The sequence below is a fragment of the Limanda limanda genome, chromosome 9 (genome assembly GCF_963576545.1).
Source record: "Limanda limanda chromosome 9, fLimLim1.1, whole genome shotgun sequence".
NCBI classification, from domain to species: Eukaryota; Metazoa; Chordata; class Actinopteri; order Pleuronectiformes; family Pleuronectidae; genus Limanda; species Limanda limanda.
Window position 1 is genome coordinate 16,425,697 of NC_083644.1, and position 25,437 is coordinate 16,451,133.

Here is a 25,437-nt window from a genome sequence, read left to right on the forward strand (position 1 = left end):
ACGAAAAAAAGGTATCATGGGGGGACCCTATGAAAAGGCTCTAAAATTAGTGAAAAATTAGGGGGTCGTTGAAGAAAAATTCCTAAAAAAAAAATAATAGAGCTGGGAACTTGTTCTTCGGTCCAGCCGTCCCTGGGACATGTCAGGTGAAGGCACAGTCTCCCTGCATCATTTACAACTAAAAAACAACCGACGTTAGTGTTCTAGGGTTAAAGGGATGGTTCACGTAAAAATGAAACTTCACTCATTCTCTACTCACCACTATGCCGATAGAGGGGTGGGTGAAGTGTTTGAGTCAACAAAACACTTCAGAAGTAAACAGTGTTGCAGCCAAATCCAATAGAATTGAAATAAATAGTGACCACTTCATCGAACGTAAATATATAACAACAAAAAATCTGAAATCCCTCCATACTGCTCGTGTGGTGTCATCCAAGTGTCTGTAAGACCCGACATTCCATATTCAAAGTTTTAAGCCTAACTGTCCGCTGTTTTCCTCATCCTAGTTTCTACTGCAGTAACTGCAGTTAATTGCAGAGTTCTCACGAGGCAAGATCAGCAAGAACGAGGTAACTGCTGCAGTTCCTGCAGGTCTAGAGTTTCTGCACCTGGCCCCCTTGTATCGAGTCTGCAGAAGTAGATGTGAGAACCCGCTTGAATCACTTTGAGTGAGTTGTAGGGTTGATGACAATTTAAATGCACAACAGACAAAAAAAAAAACTTTAACAGGACATTGTTTATGTGGGTTATATCAATACATCAATTGATTTCTACAGATAAGTTCTAGTGTATGAATATAATAATTAACTCTCCTACACTCATTTAACTTCGATTTCTATTTTTTAAGCAAAATAACATTATTGAAATTCATCAAATGGTTTATATTCAATAATATAATTACACAATCAACAATGAATTAAATGATGACAAGACACTGACATGTGATGTTTTTTTAAATTTGTTTTCAGATGGACTTTTTCTTGTTTCAGAATAACAGTGCTCCCGTGCATGGAGCCACTTCAGTGAAAAAGAGGTTTTGCTTTTATTACAGTTTCCTTGTGATACATTTGTTCTCCGTAGTGCGTCATGTGTTTGTAACATTGAATTTAACAGTAACATTGTTTCCTCTTAAATAGTTTTGATCATATTGATCATAATCTTCATTGTCCTGAATTGGATATTTCGTCGTATTGGAATCTCCATCACTTCATGTGATTGTTGAAAACTGATCTGTTTTAAGATCAATATGTTTATTATTTTACTGTAATAGTTTAAACTTAATGTCACAGTTCCTTGTGACCTTTTGATTTTAGTTCCTGATCAGTAAGAACAATGTGATTTGTTCTAAAGTAATTTGTGTTTTTACTGTTTTTACCTTTGTTGATTAAAGTTTCCATATCTATAAATGAAATAAAATATAAACAAACATAAATACAGTCATAGCAGCCCACAATTTTTGTTTCACTAATCCATGTCTCCCCCTCAGAGCCCGAAGCCTCAGACTGAAAATCTTCATATATATTATTTTCCTGGCGAAACTCACACAGCTGTTTGGCTACAATTTTTTCTAAGATTTTAGACAGGAAGGGGAAATTAGATATTGGTCTGTAATTGGCTAAAACCTCTGGGTCTAGGGTGGGTTTTTTGAGAAGGGGTTTGACTATTACTGCTATTTTAAAGGACTATGGTACATATCCTGATGATAATGACAGATTGATTGTGTTCAGCAACAAACTATTAATTAGGGACAGAATTTCTTTAAGTAATTTTGTAGGAATGGGATCTAAGATACAGGTTGTTGGTTTAGAACCTGTGATTGTTTTGGTAAACTGATCTCTGGTGATGAGAGAGAAGCTGTCTAAATAATGAGTAGGATTCTCAGCCGTTTCTGAGATCTCTGTGGTTGGTAGCGTCTTAGTGCCAATTGAGGGCAGGAGATGGTTGATTTTATTTCTAATAGATCGAATTTTATCATTAAAAAGATCATAAAGATATTGTTATTTAGGGATCGAGGAATACTGGGTTCGGTGGAGGTGTGACTCTCTGTCAGCCTGGCTACAGTGCTGAAGAGAAACCTGGGGTTGTTTTTATTCTCTTCTATTAGTTTGTAATAGTAGGCAGCTCTTGCTTTGTGGAGAGTCTTTTTATAGTCTTTAACACTACTCTTCCAGTCTAGGAGATTTTCAACACTGTTGCTGGAGCACCACTTCCTTTCTAGTTGTCTTGATACTTGTTTTAACTCATGTGTCTTGGAATTATACCACAGAGCTAATTTACTGTGTTTTACATGTTTCTTTTTTAGATGCGCTATTGAATCTAATGTTAATCGAACTGAGTGAGTGCACAAACACAGTTTTGAGATTGTGTTCAACTTCACCATAGAGATTCTATTGATGAAGAGTCTCTGGTTTGACACGTGTGCTGACGAGCGTGTTCTCAGTCAAAGCCATTGATCAGCAACAGGCAGCAGATCTGCTTTCTAAAGGGTCACCACTTTCCCAGATCCACACAGAGCTCTGTGAGTCTCTCTCCATCCAGAGTTCCTCAACCAGCAGCCAGACTCCAAGCTGGAGAAAGCAGACATCCTGGAGATGACCGTTTGCTTCATGACACAGTTGCTGCAGCAGAACCAGCAGCAGTATCAGAAGTATCTGGTATTGAATTGTACTTAAGTATCAAAAGTAAAAGTACAAGTACCAAAATTAAAATTGCTAAGTGCTTTTTATAGTAGGCCTATACAGACACAAAACAACCCAAAATTGTTCTCTTCAGGATTTATTTCAACTGACTGAAAAATTATAACAACAATATACATATAATGTATAATTTTACAAATTTTTAACCTGAGATGCTGAGGTTAAAATAGTATTGGACAAGTGCATCTGAACTTCCAGAGACAACAAAGAATCAATACAACAGAAAAAACAAGTGCCTGTTGAGTCTACCTAAGAACACTAATAGACCAAAGTATAACCACTAAACAAGTCTGTAAATATAACTAAACATGGACCTTTCATCAGTAGCAGGAGTGATACACAATGCCCCTTATGCTAACTCAGCAAAGGGAAACTAGGCACACAAAATAAGATAGTTTCTCTTTTGTTAACAGCCTGGACAGTGCTAGTACAGAGAAGAAAAAACACTGGACACAGTCTGGTTTTGCTGCCAAATTTCAGACTGAACAAGGAAATAAATAATTGAAGACCAATGTTTTTTTGAATGCTAAATTACATCTACAAAATACATCCAATTGAATATCTTAAGATGCAAATTAGTTACAGTATTTTGGTGACTTTATTTTGAATATATTATATTCAAAATAAAGTCACCAAATATTGATATATTCTGTATATCTGCCCGCCAGCTTGTCCATGCATCTACATGTAAGCCTGTTTATTTATCATTAGACTATCTTCACTGAATGGGCCTGCGTTTATGTTTGCAGTTGTTTCCAGCAGAGTGACAATACACCTAGGGTCTCTTGCCTGTAGGGACGGCAAAGTGAAGTGATAGTCTATTTGCCAACAGTTTTTGCTTAAACCAACTACTTCCAATATTTTCTTTAAGACAAGTTAACCACTTGCTTCGAGTTATGTATTTATGTGCAGATGTTGACACGAAACAGGAAAGGGAAAACAAATGTGAATCGAAAAAGGAATACCTTCAAAAAAATCACCTAATAAAAGCCCTCAAAACGCCAATTCATTTGCCTGAATAATAACCCTTACAATTTCAATAGGGCCTCACGTCTGTCAGTGCCTGTCAGTGCTCGGGCCCTAATAATAAAGACTGCAGGAGCGAGAGAGCGAGAGAGAGGTGCGCCATGCGTAAAGGTGCCATTCCGCCAACCTCCGCTGCTCAAGTAACGAGCCAGTTTTGAGAATGTAAGAAGTAGAAAGTACAGATATTTGTGCTCAAATGTAGCGAGTAAAAGTAAAAAAGTCGTCAGGAAAATAAATACTCAAGTAAAGTACAGATATGTGAAAAATCTACTTTAGTACAGTAACAGTATTTCTACTTCGTTACTTCCCACCACTGGATGAAGCACGTCAATAAGCTGCAGTCTTCCTCTGAGGAGAAAGGCTGACTTCTCTCCTCTGAGCTCCACAGTCCACAGGAACATCTCCAAAGACAAGAGTCCAGTCAGCAGCGCCCCCTAGAGGCCGTGGTAGACTCCTACAGACTGGAGTTACCAGCAGACAAACTGGGACGAGCTCAGTGGTCAGAGACGACTCGAAGTGAATTCTATGTAAGGACTTGTTCTTCTGTATGAACAGAAACATGTATTTGTGTATATTTCTGTGGAAAAGAAGCAACGATATCTTTCAAGTGACGAAAGAAAACATCTTGTCCTGTATGTTGCATGAATCACATCTGACTGCATAAACAGTTATTATTGTACCTGACAATACTTCATGTATTTGTATTATATAATTTGTTATCGATTGATCAGTATTGATCATTGTCATGAGAATATATTTGTCCTTTTTATGGACAAGTTGTAAAATTGGACTATACTTTAATCTGTGTGATTAGTCACAACTGATCTGTTGTAAGATAAGAATATTCTTTCTTTTTCCCAGAATGAAGGGAAGGAATTTGACCCATCTGCATAAAGTCCTGACCTCAATTCCACTCAGGGGCCTTTGGGATGAACTGACACTCTGACTGCGCCTGACCTTGTCACCCGTCTTCAGTACCCAGCCTCCCTAATGTGCTTGTGGTTGAGTGGCAGGAAATCCCTGCAGCCAGGTTTCCAAATCTTGTAGTAAGCCTTACTGGAAGAGGAAGGACTGTTGTAGCATCCTATTATTGTTCATAGCTTTGAAATGAGATGTATTTATTCATCATATATGAATAACATGTTTAGGTTTTCATATACTTTTAATATGTTAAACATGACTCTGGGAAACATCGATAAATCTGAACATTTTGCATTGCCATTGAAATTCTTTGAGGCTGCTTTGAGACATGCACTGAACTCCAGACATGCTCCTGACATTCTCAGCAGGGGATGTATGTGAGAACACAGCAGGGGAACCACCGCTGCTCCTGAAAAAGTCCGGACCCAATTCTTTGGACATCCTCTGGAGGTCATGCCTGAAAACTGCTTAAGAAACTCTTGTCATGACCGATTCAAAACACTGCCCAGATTTATGATTCAAACAACATGAGCATTTGAAAGTAATCAAATCACAGCAGGGGTGAGATGCTTTAGAGCAGAAGCGTAAGTAAACCATCAACCTCTGGCCCTGTCCTCAGAGTATATTTGTATACATATTTCACCAGCAACTTCATCTTCTTAAAGCTGCTCTGTGTTTTTGCTGAACATTTGGGGCAGTGAACAAACCGGCGGTATTTTAGTGGTCAGGAGTTCTTGCTTGGAAAGTACTCAGTCATGATAATATATTAGCCTTGTGGGATTCAGGGATCAAATTGCACTTCAACTGAGCAATAGTAAAAGTTGGAGTGTTGACATGTCAGAGGAGGTGGGGTAAAGGACAGAGTTTGTGTTTGGGGGAGGGCAGATTTCACCGTGTGTCCTATAAGAGAAAAGAGACACAGAGAGCTGCACTGGATAAAAGTCATTTTCCCTCCCAGGACTTCTGAAATACTGAATGTGAGCAGGTACGTTTTCTGCATGCTTCTGAAACAGTTCCCTCATGTTATTCTTGGTTAGAAATCCTAACTCCAGCCTTGTGTTGTCCCACTGCTAAGTGCAATGAAGAGTCAGAGATAAGAGCGATAAGGGGGATCCAGATGTGATTTATCAGAAACTCACCTATTTTCAGAAAAACTACTCTCAGAGGAAAGAGCTGCACGGAGGTCAGCTGCCCACCAGGATTTGAATATTTTAATCATGTGTGAAAGACAGGACACCGCAGATGTCAGTTTTTTTCTTCTTTGTGATTTAATCTGTTTGTTTCTGTGCAGTGAGCCACACACTAACAGCAGCAGCAGCCATGAAGTTTCAAGCCCTTTTCTTCCTTCTGCTCCTAACCTGCATGTACGAGAGTCTGGCACAAGGTAAGAGGAACAAGATGTGATTAACTCCTCGGCTACAGTATCGTTATTGCCAAATGTAGCTATAGATGCATAGATTGAAGTGGTAATTGTTACATTAGTTGAATACTGTGCAGGAAACATTATAAGGTAAAATCTTAAAATGCGGTTTTTGGTGCTTTTTTCAAATGTGTCAGCAGTTGTATTTTATAAATCGCATTCCTTTTTTCTATGGTAACTTGATTATTTTAATTAGATGCATTATTCAGTCCAAATTAAACCTCAGCACTTCTTACCAAAGTCTAATCTATCTCGACTTGCTTAGAGGTTTCATGTGGTGAAAAACTGACAATAGCACATACGCCTTTAATCAAAGTAAAGCTATTGATTTTTAAGGACATTTCCCCCATTGCCAACATTCCTACTATAACACAGACCTGCACACACATATAGAACAAGGTCAAATTGAGCTTTATTCAGTGGTTTTGTGTTCCTTGCTCAGAGTGTCTCTGTGAGAGTGACATCTTCACTTGGGGCAGTTTAACCCTCTTTAACCCAACGTAACCTTACACCTCTCTCCAGGCTCCTATAGTAACTGCTGCCTCGGGCACGTTCAGAAGATGAGGGCTAAAGCAAAGACTAATATTGAAAGTTACAGGATTCAGGAAACAGATGGGGATTGCTACATCAGAGCTGTTGTGTAAGTAACAAATGTTTTGAAATAAATGCTTGGCCCCTTGCCGAGCGTTTTGTTTGCACATTGATGGAATGTCCTACTTTAATAATTTGGCAAAGGTTGATGGAAAAATAAACATCCTAACTTCTGAGGAAGTGAGGGATATAAACTTACTGCAGGACTTCGAAATGTACACTGTTAAATGTCTTTTGCTGCTTATTAAACATGTTTAAGCTTGATTACATTAAAACCTTTTACACTCTCTTTTTTTTTTCTCTTTACTTTTTTCTTGTCGGTGGGTGGGATGGGGTAAGGGTTAATTGTAGTTCATAGAAGCCGTTCTGGCTCAGTTAAAGCACACTGCCGTGATCAGCATACATCATGTAAGATACCCCCTGCTATTTTCTACCTCTAAGAATTTTCGGATACATTGTATGTTTGATTTACCGCTGTATATGAACGAAAAAAACAATAAAAAGATGTGTATAAAAAAAAACAACCTTTTACACTGAATTGTGCAGGTTTCTGATGAAGAAGAAGCCGTCACATAATAAACAATGGACTGTCTGCGCCAATCCAAACCATTCTTGGGTCCAGGAGCTGATCAGGACCATGGATGTGCAAGTGCAGAATTAGGTAAAAAAATTTAAATAACGCACTTTAAGGCCTCACAGACAATTTCAGCCACTGAGTTAATTATTCATCCTATATCTTTTGACTTTGCAGACCAGTGATAGGGGAAAAGAAGAAGACAGAACGGGGGAGAGGAGAGCAGCTGTGCTTATATCACCGTAAGCTGTTTGATGTAGGTTTCAGTAGAGTAGCTATTTCCTGTTTCTGAAAGAAAAATGTATCTCATGTAAACAGATAATTATTACACAAACATATAATCTGCTAAAAATTGTAGCCAGTATTGCAGATTTCATTTAAATGAGCCAGTGCTGTTCACTGCTCTGTGATAGTAGCGCCTGCTACCAATGAGCCACTATTAGGCAGCTAGGGGACGTATGAATGTGTATATGTGCCTGTGTATAAGTGTATGTGCATGTTCTGAGTTTTTTTATAACACAGAAGCGATATTTTTGTATCAGCAGTCTCATTTTGCTTTGTGTGTCCCAATATCAAATAAAGAAAATGTATAAAATACTCTGCATTCTGTAATATTTCATCAGAACATATGGTAACACGACAGTTAACATGAAGCTGTTTTAAATCATTTCTGTCCTGACTTGTTGTTCCCAGGGTTCACATGGAGGGAAACAAAAAACGGTTGCACAATTTCCCCAAGGTGACGTTTTTACTGGCTGTTAGAGAAAAAAAGCAGGCTCAGCTTTATTCCAGTAACTGCTCACTTATCCTAGTTTTGGCATCAACCTAAGGTAATAACTGACAATAAGATCCAACACTTTAAAACAAGGATTTCACAACTCACTCACTATAAACAAAGCTAGTTTTCATTGGTTAGACAATGACGCTGATTGTAAAAGTTTGACTCAATAGCAAAAGATCTGCCAGATTCTCAGACATCCAGTCCAACTCTATGTAATCTTATGGGGGCCACTGAGACAGTCCATGAAACTGTCCACATGAAGTTATTTGTTCAGCTCGTTGTCCCTCCACTACTTGTTGCCACTCTCTCTTTCTCTTTCAGCTTGAAAAATACAGTATTTCACCTTTAAGCGTACATTTCCTCACACCAAGAACGACTGAAGTATGATCTGACCTGTTTAATTTCACCCTCACATTTTGAATTAAACATAAACATTTGTCTCTTGGAATGCAGGACGGAAACTGCAGGTGAACATAAAAACTGGAACTACCTGAGAAGGAGAGACACAGCTTCTGGGTCTCAGCCAATGTTTCAGTTTATTATCATTTCCACATTCACGAGTCATTATTCTCATCCACTGAACCAAAAACAGGGTCAACTGTGCCACGCTGGTCACTGATTAGTGCTTTGTTGATGCTCTATGGTGTGAAAAACAAGGATAACTGTAACTCTGCTCCTGACAACACTTGATTTGATGTTATCTATCATTGTCTGGATTCGTCCTCTCATGATGACCCAATACCAGGCACCACCATATGAAATGTAATTCTGATTGTATATGATTGGTGCACAATCTGACAAATTAACGTTGTTTCCTTTAATATGTAAAATTTAATCAGTTCTGATCTGTGTATAAGAGCTCACAATTACTAAATCCTAAATTTGGTTCCTGATAAATGATCACTGATAATTATTACTAAGCAAGTTCTGGGTTTATTAGTAATGGAAAAGTAAAATGATAAAATAAAGTCTACACTTTAAAAAGTTACAAAAAACAACTAAAAATTTAGCAAATTGAGAGACAGTTAAATATAAAAGGCAGCTGGACTTTGGTCTTTGTGTTTATTTTCACAGGTATTTAACATGAGAAAAAAATAAAATTATTAGTCGGCTTTGAACAAGTAACAATTATCTACAGTCTAGATGGTTCATGTCTTTGCCCCTCGGCCATCATGATGCCATGCTCCTGTGAGTGATGTCTGGAGACATTTTATAATCCTGTCAGTCCTGTTGAAAGAATCTGCCTGAATGAGTGATGTTTTCAACATTGAATCACAATCCCACAAGCTGCAGGGCTCGATTAGCAAGAAGATTATTATTCAGAAACATGCAGTCCTCTATAGGGGCCACAAAAGTCATCTGAGTTTCCCAGTGTGTAATCTTGTCGTCTTTTCTCAACCAGTGACCTTGTGCTCAATGTTAAATTTGTTATAATGAAAACTTAGGTAGTCCTTGATATACTATACTGTCAGTATAAGGGATGTAAGTGAGTATATACTGAAAAGTTTAATCTAATAAGGCTAATAAACAGTTTCCACAAAACTTGCTAGAAGGATGTGGTATGCGTCAGGGAAGAAACCATTACATTTTGAGGCAGATCCTGGAGTTTCCTTTTACCTTTCTTTAACGTTGCGAGAAAAAACATTTTCAACATTTCCACAGGTCATTTTCATGGATCTCTGAATGACTGTAGGGCACCTGTTGGGCCTTGGTGGAGAAATACCCTATACTGAGTCTCATTCTACATCAACACACTTGACATTCTTTCTGTGAAGGAAATTAAATATTGTTCAGACAGTTTGTCCCAACACTTTTTCAGAGGTATCCACAAATGTTTTTCATGTGTGAGTTGCTTTGCTTTCAGTTTCTGTCCACTTCACCACAAACCAGCTCCATATGAGGCTTCAGTCTGCTGCTCTTCCATCATGTGAAGACACTGTCATGTTTCGGATCATTATCGTGCTGTGGGGGGAACCCCCCCGACCAACCAGTCGTCGTTTGTCATACCTGATAGGAACATGCGGTGCAACCTCCTGCAGCACAGTAATGTCCTAGAGGGTGCAGTAACACAAAATGTACCAATACCACCTTTGTGCAGACAAATAGTTTATATAATCAAGAAATGTAGGGACTCGTGTGTGTTTGCATTCCCTTCAACTGCTTATATAACTCAGCTCCCGCATAGAAAAGCTGCCTGTCAACCAATTTCTTCATCACCGATCCTCTGTTCTATGCGATTTACATGGTTTTCCAGTTTCTGGTGACTCAAACAACCTAATTTTCAAACTCAGACAGTTTACTTCTCAATTTTGGATGAGAGCTACTGAAATTTCAATAAAAATGTATTGGGCACTGTCTTTATATGGCAGCATGGATACTCGTTCACCTCCCTCTGATCCATTGTTTTTCCTAAGAGATTTTGTTCCTACATCCTCAAGGCTGCTCTCCCACTGCCAAGTTACAAAGAAATGCTGACCTATTTTTTAATATCTTGACTGGTTGTTGTAATCCCAGGGAGGAAGGACGAGAGAAAATAGTCTCTATAATTGTGACAGAAAGGAAAGAAGAACAAAAGAGAAAGTATTTGTTGGATTGGTGATATTTGATTAATGGCTTCAGTCCCTAGTCGTATTCAGTCAGGAGTATTTTGTGGCATTTGCTGTTCAAGTGTTTCAGCGCATGTTGAATGAACCTGATATGTCACGGTCATCCACCTTTGATCAGATTAGGTAAATAATTTACTCTGGTATAAACAACTTACTCTCTTTCCCTCAATGCATCAGCTCTTTTCTCAATTGTGATCTCATTTTCAATTAGATGCTATATATTGATGTTTAATTTTTATTGCAGTGTTTCATTAAACTTGATTGATGGCTTCCTATCTGAAAATCACCCTGCGGTTGAAATATTGCGTAAGTGGCAATGACAACACAGATTTTCCCACCACTGAAACTTGTGGAAAGATAAGATTCCTAAATAAACAAAGTGCATGTCAAGACTTACTTTAGTGCCCGTAGGGACCTCAGTAGTTTCTCTGTTTGTCTGCTCCTGCCCACACAATGTTTACAAATTTCATGTGTGAACAAGCCGTTGGGTTCCACATTTCATTGTAAAAAATAAAGCTTATCAGAAACTTAGCAGGGGTGTGCAGACACTGGCAGAACCAACACCTCTCAGGGTGATGGTAACAGGCCAAGAGTGATGTCTGGCTCTCAGTGCACCCTGGAGGAGAATTCCCATGGCAGGGTGAACTGTAGGATCTTGACTCTTTGTTGAGGAAGAGCTGTCAAATTTTGACTTCACCAATCAGAATGAAATCAAGTGTTTAAAAGTGCACAGATGCATCCCCTTTTAGTATCAGCTCGGTTGTTGAATGTGCATGAGAAGCCTCCAGAATCTCTGCACACTGCCTCCAGAGCCAAACCTCAGGGCTCATCACGAGGCAAGGGCTCATTTTAAAGTCCCAGGAAGTCTGTTTGTAAATATTGACTCGAGCCTGGTACTCAGAGGATAAAGATCGACAATAATATTTTCCTGTGTTAACATACCTCCTGCTTATTTGTGATTATCAACTTGGCCTTACCGATTACTTTAATGACTAGAACAGCACTCAGAGTACATACCTCCACCAAGGGCCAACAGGCTGCTTATGAAAGCACATTTAAATTCTCTGGATCCAGATTTTTGTTTGGATCCAGTCATAAATATCAGTTCCCTCAACATCAAGATCAATGAGAAATCAATGCAAACGTTGGAGAATGCCCTAGCAATGTTACAGAAAGTGAAGAAAAAAACAGACCATAATTTCGTGGGCTCTATCCTGATCCATTTTGCATCCTTCCACCAGGTGGTTAATAAAATGCCACAGATTATAAAATATAAGACCAATACCCAACATAGATATTAACAACATGAAAATATCTATATTCTATGAAGGCATTTTAGAGATCATTTATTGTGTTCAAAACACAGAAAACATTTTACATTGTAAAAGTCTCTCGTTCTGGCCCCGTATTTTATTTTCCATGACGATTTTCTTCCCCCTCATTGTCTCAGGTTTCCTTTCGGTTGGACAGGGGCTATGCTATTGGGATTACCTGTGGCCTCGGATTAGTTCAGTAGATTTATGCTGAACTAAATGGGATTGGAACATGCTCATAGCTGTACAGATGCATGTTTTGCCTGTCTGAGCTTGTTGTTGGAGATATAATCAGAACAGTAATCCACAGCTCACACTCTGTGAGCTCTTATTGACTTACACTGTGGGAGAGAAGAACCCGCAACTAACCCCTCAACCTCTTTGTGTGCACCATTTCAGTCCAATATTGCACAATCCAACTTGAATACTTGCATATGGGCACATCTGCATGTGATAAAGGGCCCGTGAGGCCTTAGCGGAAGCAGTCCAGCTATTTATAATCATAGTAGAACACAGACAGAAGAAGGATCATGTTTGGTCACAGAAGCTGCAGACCAGTTCTTCAGGCACCCGTACTCATCAGGATCAAGCGCTGAATAACCTACAGCCTCCACCGACCTCCTCTTATGGACCCGATGGAGGAGGATCCGGTAGGTCCCCGTCAACGGGCTCCTGCAGTCCGAACAGGGATTGTTTTGCAAATGAACTGTCACAATGCCCAGATCCGACAGCAAACCCTTTACCTCCTGCTCCTCCACACACAGAGCCTGCCCCGCCAGGGCAAAGTGGGCCGGGGACAAGGGCAAGGGGACGTACGGGCGAGGGTATTCGATCCCCCTCAGCCAAGTATCGTTTATAATCATTGTGAGAGTAGAACGATCGGCAGGCACAGGCCGCAGCAGGCCCTTGATGACCAGCTGGCAGGCGTTGGGCACATAGGAAGGGATGCTGTAAGCCCCCTGGAGGATGCTGCGCTTTAACTTCCTCAGGTTGTCTCCGTAAAAGGGCACCGTGCCCGTCACAATGAAGTACAAGAGGACACCCAACGCCCAGGTATCGGAGTAACGTCCAAAGTAACCTTTCTCCTTAAACAGTTCAGGAGCAGCGTAAGGTGGAGACCCACAGAAATTGGTGAGGAGCTCATTGGGGCAGCTCTCAATGCTGAAGCCGAAATCTCCGACCTTGATGCAGTGGCTGGTGGTGTAGAAGATGTTCTCTGCCTTAAGGTCTCTGTGGACAATGTTGTTGTCATGCTGAAATATAAAAAAAAAACGTTTTAAGAGGTAAGTAGGGGAACTGTTTTTACAGGATATGTTATTCTTTAAGGTTATGCATCTGTTTCTTATGTAAAAGCACTAAAAATAGCATTTAATTATAATTATAATCATTTTCATCATTATTATTATTATATGAGTGAAAGGCAACAAAGTACATTATGCAAATCACATGCGTCAAAACCGGTTTGAAATATTTTTACTTATTCTTCCTTTTTCTTCTACTTCAATACATATCAGAGACAATACTGCTCTTTATACATCTGCAAGTACTGGTGGAATTTTCCAATTATAACTTTACATAAAAACACAGTGTAAGCTTATAAATCGCTGAGCTATGAAGCAAGTGTTTCTAATCCTCTTGGCCGTGGACCATGTGCCATATTTTTGAGTTCTATGATTCATCATCTGTTCAATCAAAGTTTAATTTCCGCTTTAAACCTCTCACATGGTTTCATTCTAACGGTCGCTTGAGGCCCCAGGTTGCAAACCCCACGGCTAAACTGCTAAATCTCACTTCATGTAGAACAGCTAAAAGTGTGAAATGCTATTATTGCATCAATCGCATTATCTTATTTCGTCATAAATATAGTTAAAGGGTCACTCGCATGATTCATTTCTGCAGAATTTGTACATTTAGGAAAACGCCTCAGTACTATGCAGGGTTCAATGTAGTTCTCATGTTTTTTTCATATTGTTGTTCACATATTTCCTGCTTAAAGGATCTGAGTGAACTATCATATCATATATGTTCTTTACAAATGTCATCACCCCCCCCCCCCCCTTCATCTCTGTCAGACAATTTCTTTTTGCATAAATGCTTTAAACACAGATACTCTTCTCCAATTATGTTATACACTGTTTTTTCACATGAATGTTTTAAATAGTGGTATTTCATTGATTGTTTTCATCAACATCGACAGTACTTCTGTCCGTCCTGGGAGAGGAATCCCTTACAGTGACTGAGGTTTCTGGGTTTTTTCCCCCATCGTTTTGTCTTCTCACGTTTGTCGTGGGTTGAAGTCAGAGGATGTCACACCTTTTACAGATTCAAAGCCCTATGAGGCAAATTGTGATCTGTGAGTATGGGCTATATGAAAATATTTTATTGATTCATTGGTTTCAAATATTTTAAAATGTTTGTTTGCAGGAGTGATTTTATAATCATACAATCAGAAAAGAAGAAGACAAGAGTCAAATGTTTTGACATGTCTTAACTCAAAATGATCAATTATGCTGCCTTTTGTTTTTAATATGCGTATCACAAAATTACAACATCTCTGGTCGAAGAGTGCCTGAGAAACATCGCATCTCATTCCTTCCATCTCCTGTCAACTCTCTACTGGCTCCATGACAATAAAGTCTCAAATCTCCCCAAACTTTAAAATGCATTCAAGTCAATATATCCTACCTCAAATGGTGATTATGGTCAAAACATTTACAGATTCAGCTTAAATTTGATCTCTTGTCTACTTTTCATATAATTCATCTGCATCATAAATACCTCTCAAAATTCAAGTACATGAGATACAGAATGGGAGCAAAACTATGCTTTTCATCAGATGATGATTACCAATGACACTGACACTCACCATGTGTTTAACAGCAGAGAGGACTTGTGCAAAGACCAGTTTGGTTTCCAGGTCGTTCAGCTTCCCCCTGGTGGTGATCCGGGTGAACAGATCTCCACTGCTGCCATACTCCATCACAAGATACAGTTTCCTGCTGCTCTCCATCACCTCGTAAAGACGCACTATGTTTGGATGGCACAGCTTCTCCATGCTGCTAATTTCTGAGGCCGTGAAAGAATGACTCTTCTTCTCCATACGCAGCTTGTCCATGACTTTGACAGCTACTCTCTCTGAGACAGAAGAGGAGGGAGAGACACTGATGTCAGAGAGTTATTTACAGAGGGTGTGATCAATGTTTATGAGTTTTAAACACACAAGAATATGAGGAGGTGGATTCCACGGCTATATATGAGAAAGAATTTCCTTGGCAGCTAATTTAATTGGAAGATTGTTTCAGTATTACTCGAAAGTATGACAAAAATGTGGCAAAGAATCAAGAACCCTCCTTGTGTGCAGACAGGTACATGAGACACATTTTCACATTTAAAAGGTTTTCATAACAGAAAATAAATTCACTGCATGGGTCAGGGAAGATCAGGGGATCAAATGTCGTCAATACTGATAGGACCAAACCTTTAACTTTTACAAAGTGTTCAAAGGTATTCTCATTAAGGTGCAAAACTCCTGACCTTTTGTGAGGGCATGGATGCCCAGTCTGACAGTGGAGAAGTTGCCCTGCCCAATCTCTCCTCGCAGCTCATAGAAGCCAATCCTTCGACCAAGCATCAGGTCGTTGACCATCTTCTCATTGTGGGCCATGTCATAGATGATCCTCTCAAACGGCGACTGCCTGAATCTCTCCATTTCGGTCAGCTTTGGTAAGGCACACTTGGCTGGGGAGGCCGGTTTGACCAACTTTTCCTCTTTCTTAGGCTCATCGTTGAAGATTTTGCTTGATTTCTGCTTCGGCCATAGTCGTACTTTGATGGCTTGAAAAGAAATTTAAGAAACAAGGGTTTGACATCAGTGCAAAAGAAAAATGCAGAAACAAATGTTTAAAGGGACTCTTACCTTTGTTGCATTTTTACACTTTTTGTGGATAAGGTTAAATTGGTATTAATAAGGTAATGACACTCTAAAATGCAAGACAGACCCACCAGGAGTTAAAGCAAACAATTATTTCACTCTCGTAATATTTAGTGAAAACTTCAACCAATAAAATTCTTCGGACCGAAGGACCTTATTGGCCGACAGACCTGTCTGTTTGCTGCATGGAAACAGACAGGAAGCCCGTCTGCTTCTTGTCGCGCATTCGGGCCCGCGTCATCAAGGCGCGTCCTCAACTATAGGGTTTGTTTTGATTCCACGGCAGACAGTAGCGAGTAGCGACCGTATCGACCGTAGCGACTGACGATGGCAGACCAAATTGGTCCACGGCGTACTGAAACAGCCGCTCCCAGGGGGAAAAACAAAAGAAAAAACACCGCGGATGGGAACGAGGGGGTGGGGCATTGGAGGAAGGCGGGATGATTCGAATGTGCTGTAATTCTCAAATGCAACAAATGTAAGAGTCCCTTTAAGTGATAGGCACCAGTTAAGGCACACTCCCTTGTGTTGTTACTTTTTTTTTTCTCAGTAATCAGTATCAGACTTCTGAACTCTTACAAAATGTGTAGATAAATAGTGTGAGTGTTGCATGTGCAGGACATTGATAATGAGCTTAACCTCCGTATGAACTCACTTTGTCCTAAATGAGGCAAAACGTCTGGTCTCTCACATCAGCCTCACATCTTCAATTTGTAACGTGGTGAAAATGATGCACATCATGTATGACATGGAGGGAAACAATAACTGATTATTTACATTTTAAGTTTATTTACATATATGGATATTTACTATTGTTAAATTATTTGTTTCAGACATTCACTACATTATGAATGAGCTGTTGTCAAGATGCAGAGGCCGCTCTGCTCTTTGTATTTAATTTGACAAAGACTTGCTTTATCATAATATTTGCCGGTCTAAATGCTGATGCTGATATTCTTTGGACTGTTTTCAATTTTCACATTCTTGCTTTCGTTTTTTAATGATGCACAAGAACAGGATGTGTCGACTTTTCCTTTTTTTTTGACTGTGTTCTAGGAAAGTATTTTTCTTGAGACACAGTTCTTGTAACCCAAACAGGAAAGTGTTTTGCAGCTGCCTTTTAAAAAGTAAACATTAAATCCGGTCTCTTTCCTTTTTACGTGAAATATTTATTTAACGGTGTTACATTACACAAAGAACCAGATAAAAGGGGCACATGTCAAACTTTTAATCCATGAGGATTTACTGTGTGGGTGTTTTACGCAGATTATATATACAGTAACTTCTCAGCACATGAAGAAAGTGTTTAACATTTAAATAAAGCAGGTAATGACAATCAACATTTATTATTCTTAAACATAACTTTTAAACTGCGTATTTAAAGTGTAACACTGTGTCTCCTCCTGGTCATAGTGAGTTAAATTTAGAAGACGTCGGCTCAGAGCACGGGATTACTGCTTTAAGATACAGTATTAGTGGGCCACGTCTGAATACAGACAGCTATTTATACTGATAGTCTACCTTGACGGCATAATATGAATTAACAGAGCTTCCAAATTAGGGTTAAACTTCTTGTTATACAAACACATACCACAGGCACTGCATTTTTCAAGAGAGGCAGATTATTTAAATCAGTAAAGCAGAAGAAAGTGGTTATATGCTAAATTTGTCTTCTTTATTCACTTTCTGTTTTTCTATTTATTGGAATCATCTCCACACATTATACTTGGATGTATGCATTTCAATTTAAAGCACGTAGACTTTAACTTTAAAGAAATGCACTTTACTGTATAAGAAATTGACTTGCCTTACCTAAAACAAATGTGGTACTGTGTTTACAACTCTCCCTGGGTAAAATATACTCTATTAATGTTATTAATGTTATATAAAAAAAGGCTCATGCATCATTAATAAATGTTAATAAATAATTTATGGAGGATTTTTAAAATAATCCATGTAACAGATGATTTAAAGAGATAGAAATACTAAGCATGTGTTATTACGCAACAAGTATTTATTTGAATTTATCAATTCAGTCTATTTTATTGACGTGTATACCTTAACTATAAACCATTACTTAATGATTATTACAGACATTAATAAAGCCATTAAGTATAATTCATAAACCCTCTAATAATGATGTCATTTAACACATTAAAATGATATAGAAAAGTACAAAGTGTGAAGTTTTACCTGGGAGCTGCGGGTCCTTCATGTCCGTCCCTCAGGCTGGAACACCTGACTCTGACTCAGGAGCTTCACAGAACTAAGTCACTCCTCACAATCCTATTAACAGTGTATTAGTGGTCTGTTCATTAGCTCCTCTGAAATGATGAAAAACTCAGATACATGAACCTTTATTAAGATTATAGTTTTAAGATTACTTTTAATTTCCTTCTAAACGTTCCCTGGTATATTATTGTCAAAAATAATGATCAGCTAACAGGTACATTTTTTGCCAGGAAATTGAATTATTCATATTATTAGCATAAACATTTGTAAAGCAAATTCAGGGAGCTGTTTAATATCAGCAGGAAAGTGTAATTTGTCAGGAGGAAAATTTAATTTAGAGGTAAAGCAGTAATTTTATTCAATTATCCTCAAGGTCAAGTCTTTGCTGCTTCTTTATTTTTCTGATTAATAAGTTGAGACAGCTGAGGAAATACAAATATTAAATATTCTATTACTATCCACTCTATTACTATAACTATATTTTATACAGTCTATGATCTTATCCCATCCTCGGTGGAAGGAGACCCGCCCATACCCTGCCACTGATTGGTTTAGATTTCAACATGAAGAGTGATGATAGGTTAGATGTAGGGAAGAGTACCAGGATAAGCCAATCCGAGGCGAGAGAGACGCGGGTCTGTTTCCTTCTGGGTGACGGAAAAAAAAAGGCTCCAATGCGAGAACGTGTTTAGATTGACGTCTCATTCTAGCCAATAGCGAATTCCTCATTTCTAATCTGTCCAATTACCGACTAGGATTAGTTGGCGGGAGAGGAAGAGGCGGGGCTTGCGGAGGCCAGCAGGCCTATAGGACGGAAACACATGTGGCGCTGCGCATGTTATTGTCATGTGCGACATGTAGCTGGTTAACTGCAGCGACTGGTTAATGTGTATTTTCATATCTACAACTTTTTTGTTAAAAAATGGCCGCAGCAGTGGCGACGCCTGCACCCCCCACGGAGCTGGACCACGACCGGTGCGGGAGCGAGGAGGAGAGCCGCGGCGCGGAGGAGGAGAGCGGTCCCCAGCAGGCAGGCCCCCCGGCCGCGGTGAGCCACAGCCGGCTGTCCAAGCTCCCGCTGACCCGCATCAAGGCCATCATGAAGACCGACCCGGACGTGACCCTCGCCAGCCAGGAGTCCGTGTTCATCATCGCTAGAGCCACAGTAAGAGCCGCAGCACCACGCGGATCCGGTCCATGTGACACTAGCTCGCATCTAGAGGAAGCTGCTCAACATATATACACACAGACTGATGGTGTTTCTCTGTGATTAATGATCAGTGTAAAGTATAAACTCCAGCTGAGCCACTGAAGATCTGAAGAAATGATTGAAATGATTGTTGTTTATAGGCTGGAAGTAGTGTAAAGGTATCATTCTGTTCAACATTAGTGTTATTGTACTGTAAACATGGAGTTAGATCTTACAGAGAACGTAGTGTTTAACATTTTCAATCACTCACTTTATCAATATACCACTTTTACTAGTAAACAAAATGTAACAAAAACCAACCAACCAATGAAACCAACCCCATATCTCACACACACACACACACACACACACACACACACACACACACACACACACACACACACACACACACACACACACACACACACACACACACACACACACACACACACACACACCTATGGTTACATCTTTACCTATGTAACCACCCACCAGTCAGGTGGTGGTAGACCCAGAGAAACCACCCAGACTCCAGTCTGACTGATTTGAGCTTTTAAGAAATCTCAATTAAATGAATTACCTAAACAAAATATATCTTGTTAGGAAACCTGCTTATATGTGATGCTACCAATATTTACACACTACCATGAGCCTGTTTTTTAATCAATAATCTTAAATCTCATCGATCTTGTGTCTGCTGTGACTGTTTTGTCAACATTAAAGCTAAAACCGTGTGGCACAGCCTCTATGCCTGTGGAGAATGGAAGCAGAACACAAATCAACACAACTCACAGGTTATGTGACAGAAACAAAAAAGGACCGCCGAGGGACACGAGTCAGGCTGATGAGGGTTGATAATTTGTCCAATGAACATGCAGTCAAATGACAAGTACACAGCCGGCTGAAAAGTGTATGTCAAGAGCGTAACTAGCTGTGTTTTGATGGGTTCTGCTTACCAGGGCAGTAAAAGGGTTTTTCCACTGACACAACTGGGATTCTCCTGATGCCACCCATAACCAGTCCAACTGTGCCGGATGCCCCATGGTGTTTGTGAAAGAGGGAGGGTGACTGGTTGATCACCGTCTGCAGCTTTTTGACCTTGTTTTAGTTTCGAATAATTATAATAACGTTTTTCTTTCTTTTAGGAGCTGTTTGTTGAGATGATTGCCAAAGACGCCCTGGTGTACGCCCAGCAAGGGAAGAGGAAAACTTTGCAAAGAAAAGACTTGGGCAAGCACTGTCAAGAAATAAATCAGTTTGAACTTCTCGTCATTTGTCTCAGTCAAATAATTTCTCTTCTCTTTTTTTCCCCTCCAAAGACAATGCAATAGAGGCCATAGATGAATTTGCATTTCTTGAAGGTAAGCCTGAACCCTGTAGGTACAAAGTATCTTTGTTATCCATGTACTAGCCTCCATCCTAGTTTGATGTGAACCCCACAAGACCTGTTACACTTGGTAGCGTTTGCATGTCTTTCTTTGCCCGGACAATCACACAAAACTCTCCCTCCTTTGGCAAGAATTTAATGGTCCTACACATCATTTGCTTTTGCTGTCTTCTCTCTAATATGTGTGATTTTTTGTTATTTCAATTATTGCTCAACATTCATTCGTTGTAACTCCCCAAATACCTGCTTGTTGGAAGTACACACACAGTATCATAGAAACCTCACAGGGACCTAGCGTTTGGCAGTGTAATTACAGACAGACCAGCATGTATAAATGTTCACAATGACAAAGGCTTTATGTTGATCCTACGCAGATGCATAAACCAGCCTATGTTCAGACTGCAAGTTACATCCAGTACATTTAAATCTGATTTAGTTCTGTAATTACTTTAAGTTAACTTTTTGCATTGTTTTTACTACGCTCAATATCCAGTGACAGGCAGGGATCAAATCCCATCGGAGTACATAATGTTCAGCATACTCAGTGTTCACACAGATAATAGACTTTGTTGACCTCAGTATGTGCCAGTACACGTACTAACTCTTCTTTATTATCTCCAGGCACTCTGGATTAAAGACTGCTTCAGGAGACCAATAAGAACATTGAATATCAGCAAACATCCAAGAAACTCTCCATCACAGGGACACATTTTACCGTGGAAAACTTTCTGGTACTTTTCTAAGACACTCTCTGTCCACAAGTTGCAGTTGCTGTTTGTAAATTCTTTTCTATAATGTGCCATTAAGAGTTGGGGGATGGGGATGTGTACATTATTTGTATATATTTGAATATTACTGCACAATGGAATAAATTTAAGTTTAAAACCTTAAATTTCTGTCAAACTGAAAAAGACTGTCGTCATCATTTTCACCAGCCTGAGATACCAGTGTATTTGAGATCTGCAACACAAATATTGTCATTATGTCATGAGTGAGTACAAGTTCACTTAAGGGCTTGAGATTAAACCAAAAATGCATTTTAGCCACAGTGTAAATATTACTGAAGCAATACGTAATTTATCCACTTTACGCCTTAATGAAATTTTGCAGCTCAGGTGGATCAGATCTGCTCAGGTTGATAAATGGGGGTGGAGTTAAAGGGGGGGGGGGTTCTGATGTCACAAATGTCTTGGCACCATTAAATGTAATACAAGGACAACAAGGGATCCCTCCCAAATGTCCACACCCCCATAACCCTGAGAGGTCTGAAAGCACCTGTGTGGGTGGAGTCCAGGTGTCACAGACACTTTAACCCTCTGCAGTGTGTTTATTTAGAGCCCTGTCCATGGTGCTGATCCTGGGACCTCCAGGGAGGCAGGAACTGTCCAGGGTACTGATCCGTCAAATCGTATTTAGACTTTACGGTGGTATGTCATATTGGCGGATTGGATTTTCACATTTTAACAGGAATTCTTTTGTTTTATAACATTTTCATTGTGGTAGTCTTGGTGGATATATAAGGCTGTAGGAGTATTGCCAAGTTGTACTTATTCCAATTCACTTCCTGGTTGATCACTTGGACCAAAAGACAGTGACATGTATGTATAACAAATGGCAAAGATTCCTCGTGAGAGTTAGCATTTTATCCAATTTAAATCAGTTACAGATATACATATATGGTTTCTGTATTTGACATCATGGTATAGCACAAAGTCTTTATTTCCTCAACTTTACGGGAACATTACATCTATTCCCTAAATTTCTTAAATTATATAATTAATATAATGCAATCATCATTTCTTTAGAAACAAAAATTGGCCGCTGCAGCAAATTTGCACATGGACACAGTACAAAACAAGCCAGTGTTGAAGAAGTGAGTTAAACGTCAAACTTAGCAGCACTGAGGAAAGTCACACAGAGCCTCAAGTTTGCATTAGGAAAGTATCTGAATGTCTCTTGACCTGAGATGTGTGTTGTTCTTCCTGGCAGAATTTGTTAAACACTTCCAAAGTGTTCGGTTTCACACTCTAGGCACATCAAGACCCCTCAAGTTTTTGCAGTGGGGATTTTTTAAATAAATGCCTGAGTGTGTTTAAGCTGATTTTCTGGGTTTAGTGTTTCGGGCAGTAATGAAACAGAGCTGTGAGAAGCACAGATGTTTGGTTTCAGAGGAACACCAGTCAACTCCCTGCAGAGGAATTCCTGACTGGCACAAGGGAACACGGATTGGATCCTTTCTCATAAAACATAATCACGCGTCGAAGGATTGGACATCATTTTTATTTCCACAGTCAATAAAGACATTCCATTAAGGAAATCTCATGTGAAAAGTGTAAAGCCTCCACCTGTCTAGAACTGAACATTAAGAATGAATCTGATGGTCCTCATTCATATTGATGGAAGATGACGTACTAACAGAATAAACTTTGATCCTGTGGCTCTCTATCAAAATCCGGCTTAATCACTTATTCTGCTGAAAAACAATTTAAAATAGATTTGTGAAGCAAATTAAAATAACATTAAGATAACTGGTACAGATTAATGTAAGATGTATTTACCTTTAAAACACAACAGACGATCTGCTTGAGCTCAAAATTAAAAAGTTTTCTCTGCAGAAAAGCGACTTCTCTCACTACCTGGCAGATCTGGCTTGTTAATCGCGATATGCCAAAGTGTGAGTGCACCTGGCTTTTGAAGGGAAGAGGGGAGATGGCACCCTGGTTTAATCATGAGACTATGTAAAAAACCCTTTTGAACCATGCACCTGGCGTTAATTTTGCAAAATGTGGATTTGAACACACCCTTCATGCAATTGTGCTATGTGCGTTAGACCATGTACTTAGGTCATTAAAATAGAGCCATAAGAATGTACGACCATGGCAGCTTTGTGAGACTGTACTAAACCTCAGCAGTGCTTAGAGCTAAATGGTAACATCAGCCAAAATGTTCACAAAGACCACTTGAGCCATTTTGCCAGAAGGCTAATATCTCAATAGACTTGCTCAAAAATCTTGAAGATCTATATTGAAAACACTGTTTGAAAATACCTTTTTAGATTGTACTCATATTAAGCGATACTTTTTTTTCTTATTCTTATTTTATAAATACTAAAATCATGGAGAAATCTACAATTAAATGAAAAGAAATATATTCTAATGTCTCTATATGGGGATAAAGGTTGGGGAATCAGTTACCGGCCTACTTGCAATAGAGGAGGCCAAAGGTCATCTGTAACGCAGGTTGGTTGCTTCATCACAGCTCTCACAGCTTTCTAAATCTTTACCAAGACAAGGCTGGCGACACCCTCAGTCTTCAAGGAGCACAAGTCCGTCTGGAGAGCTCGGCACCTAGACCCTGGCCTGAAGACAGAGGAACACTTGAGTGGATATGAGACCATTATACAGATAGTTACGTGAATCTTACATGTATCGTACCGGCGTACAACATAGGTGAGGTGAGAGGCCTTTCAATGTTCATCTATTTACTGAAGTCTCACAAGCATAACATACCTGCACACAGAGGAAGACAAGAGGAAATGAAGGAGCCAAATATTTGCTGCAGGTGACATAAATAAACCTCAGAGTGGAGGCACACATGTCCTCAATCAGCCCTCAAAACACCACCATTGGCTCAGAGCAAACATGACGTCACAAGGTGTGGTCAAGCTCTGATCTGCAGGCGGCTGCAGTGGAGTGAAAAAGGTCCCTTCAGGTCAGACACTTTCTACTTTTTGTAGCTCGTTGATGAGTCAACGACAATCTGAGGTCTTTTCACACCTCAGCTAAAGATGAAATAGATGTAATCCTCTTCGTAAAGAAATTAACTGCAGATAATTGATCTGAACTTCTTAGAATAACAACACATCATGCAAGTCAGTGGAGCCTTCAGCCAATCAGGGCAGAGTTGTGTCGTCACAGAGGTGCTTCCCAGGTGCAGCCGGCTCCTGTGAGGTTTTAGGGTCATGTGACATGCTGACGTGCTGAAAATGTCTCACCAGCAGAGGCACATAAAGTCGAACAGACCTATACACACACTCCACCACTCTCAATCAACAGGCCACCGATTGGTGTGAAGGTGTTGATGCAGTTCTACTCTGTTACAGTTACAATAATGACACCTCGAACACAAAGTATATCTGGTTTGTTTAATCCATACTTAAACTACAACAGTAATGAACAGGAACTATTCATATAAGTAAGCATATAATATGGGATATAATTAAATGAAGCTCAACCTGCTTTCACCCCATTCTTTTCCAATCTTCAACCAAAGCACTGGTCGAGTCATTCATCACCATATCTGGATTCTCAACCACCACCAGTATCAAGACAGTGGGGGGGATTCAGACATCAGATTAAAGTCTTTGTTTCCCTGTTTCAAAGAATCCCTGAAGTATTTGCCCCTTGCAAATTATCTCTTGGAAATCCCTCCCAGATACAGTCAAATCTCTCTGGTTGCTGCATGCATGACCAGCACAGTTCACCAACACCCCCCAACAATCTCCAGGAGGCCATACCATCCTTACAGACTTTACATCTCAAGCTCCCATCAGAGACGACGACTTTCCCCCGTCAGCTCCACTACACCCTGCCGCTGCTTCTACTTTGTGATTTTCCACATGTTCGCGAGTCTGCACACCTTGACAGGAGATATTTTAATCGCTGCAGAGATGTGCAGAGAAGGCATCTGGCTCCCGAGCAGACCTGAAGTCATGTGAAAGGTATGTTTTTGCAGCTGAGATTCCAACCTGATTTCTTGGGTCAAATTCTT

General features: G+C 39.7%; 3 protein-coding genes across 3 annotated transcripts; 2 read left to right on the forward strand and 1 right to left on the reverse strand.

Moving 5' to 3' along the window:
* Positions 1-5,745: 5,745 nt before the first annotated feature.
* Positions 5,746-7,825, forward strand: ccl25b (chemokine (C-C motif) ligand 25b). Its single transcript, XM_061077610.1, has 5 exons — positions 5,746-5,826; positions 5,935-6,027; positions 6,586-6,703; positions 7,201-7,315; positions 7,406-7,825. The coding sequence occupies exons 2-4, from the start codon at positions 5,964-5,966 to the stop codon at positions 7,313-7,315; spliced, it is 297 nt and encodes a 98-aa protein (XP_060933593.1). The 5' UTR covers positions 5,746-5,826; positions 5,935-5,963; the 3' UTR covers positions 7,406-7,825.
* Positions 7,826-12,428: 4,603 nt separating this feature from the next.
* LOC133011074 (serine/threonine-protein kinase NIM1) lies at positions 12,429-18,074 on the reverse strand. The gene is made up of 4 exons (XM_061078765.1): positions 18,053-18,074; positions 15,463-15,762; positions 14,795-15,063; positions 12,429-13,181 (listed from the first exon to the last, which is right to left on the reverse strand). The coding sequence occupies exons 1-4, from the start codon at positions 18,072-18,074 to the stop codon at positions 12,429-12,431; spliced, it is 1,344 nt and encodes a 447-aa protein (XP_060934748.1).
* An 825-nt stretch (positions 18,075-18,899) lies between these two features.
* On the forward strand, positions 18,900-21,578 carry pole4 (polymerase (DNA-directed), epsilon 4, accessory subunit). The gene is made up of 4 exons (XM_061078307.1): positions 18,900-19,256; positions 20,426-20,510; positions 20,600-20,641; positions 21,289-21,578. Exons 1-4 carry the CDS (start codon positions 19,014-19,016, stop codon positions 21,300-21,302), a joined length of 384 nt encoding a protein of 127 aa, XP_060934290.1. The 5' UTR covers positions 18,900-19,013; the 3' UTR covers positions 21,303-21,578.
* Positions 21,579-25,437: the final 3,859 nt, after the last annotated feature.

Coding starts and splice junctions, on each gene's coding strand:
- pole4 (XM_061078307.1), top strand. CDS start 19,014: ATGGCCGCAGCAGTGGCGACGCCTGCACCCCCCACGGAGCTGGACCAC. Junction 19,257..20,425: donor TCATCATCGCTAGAGCCACA/GTAAGAGCCGCA, acceptor TCTTTCTTTTAG/GAGCTGTTTGTTGAGATGAT. Junction 20,511..20,599: donor TTTGCAAAGAAAAGACTTGG/GCAAGCACTGTC, acceptor TCCCCTCCAAAG/ACAATGCAATAGAGGCCATA.
- LOC133011074 (XM_061078765.1), bottom strand. CDS start 18,074: ATGAAGGACCCGCAGCTCCCAG. Junction 15,763..18,052: donor GAAGGACCCGCAGCTCCCAG/GTAAAACTTCAC, acceptor TTTCTTTTCAAG/CCATCAAAGTACGACTATGG. Junction 13,182..14,794: donor TCTCTGCTGTTAAACACATG/GTGAGTGTCAGT, acceptor TTTATATTTCAG/CATGACAACAACATTGTCCA.
- ccl25b (XM_061077610.1), top strand. CDS start 5,964: ATGAAGTTTCAAGCCCTTTTCTTCCTTCTGCTCCTAACCTGCATGTAC. Junction 6,028..6,585: donor GTACGAGAGTCTGGCACAAG/GTAAGAGGAACA, acceptor ACCTCTCTCCAG/GCTCCTATAGTAACTGCTGC. Junction 6,704..7,200: donor TGCTACATCAGAGCTGTTGT/GTAAGTAACAAA, acceptor TGAATTGTGCAG/GTTTCTGATGAAGAAGAAGC.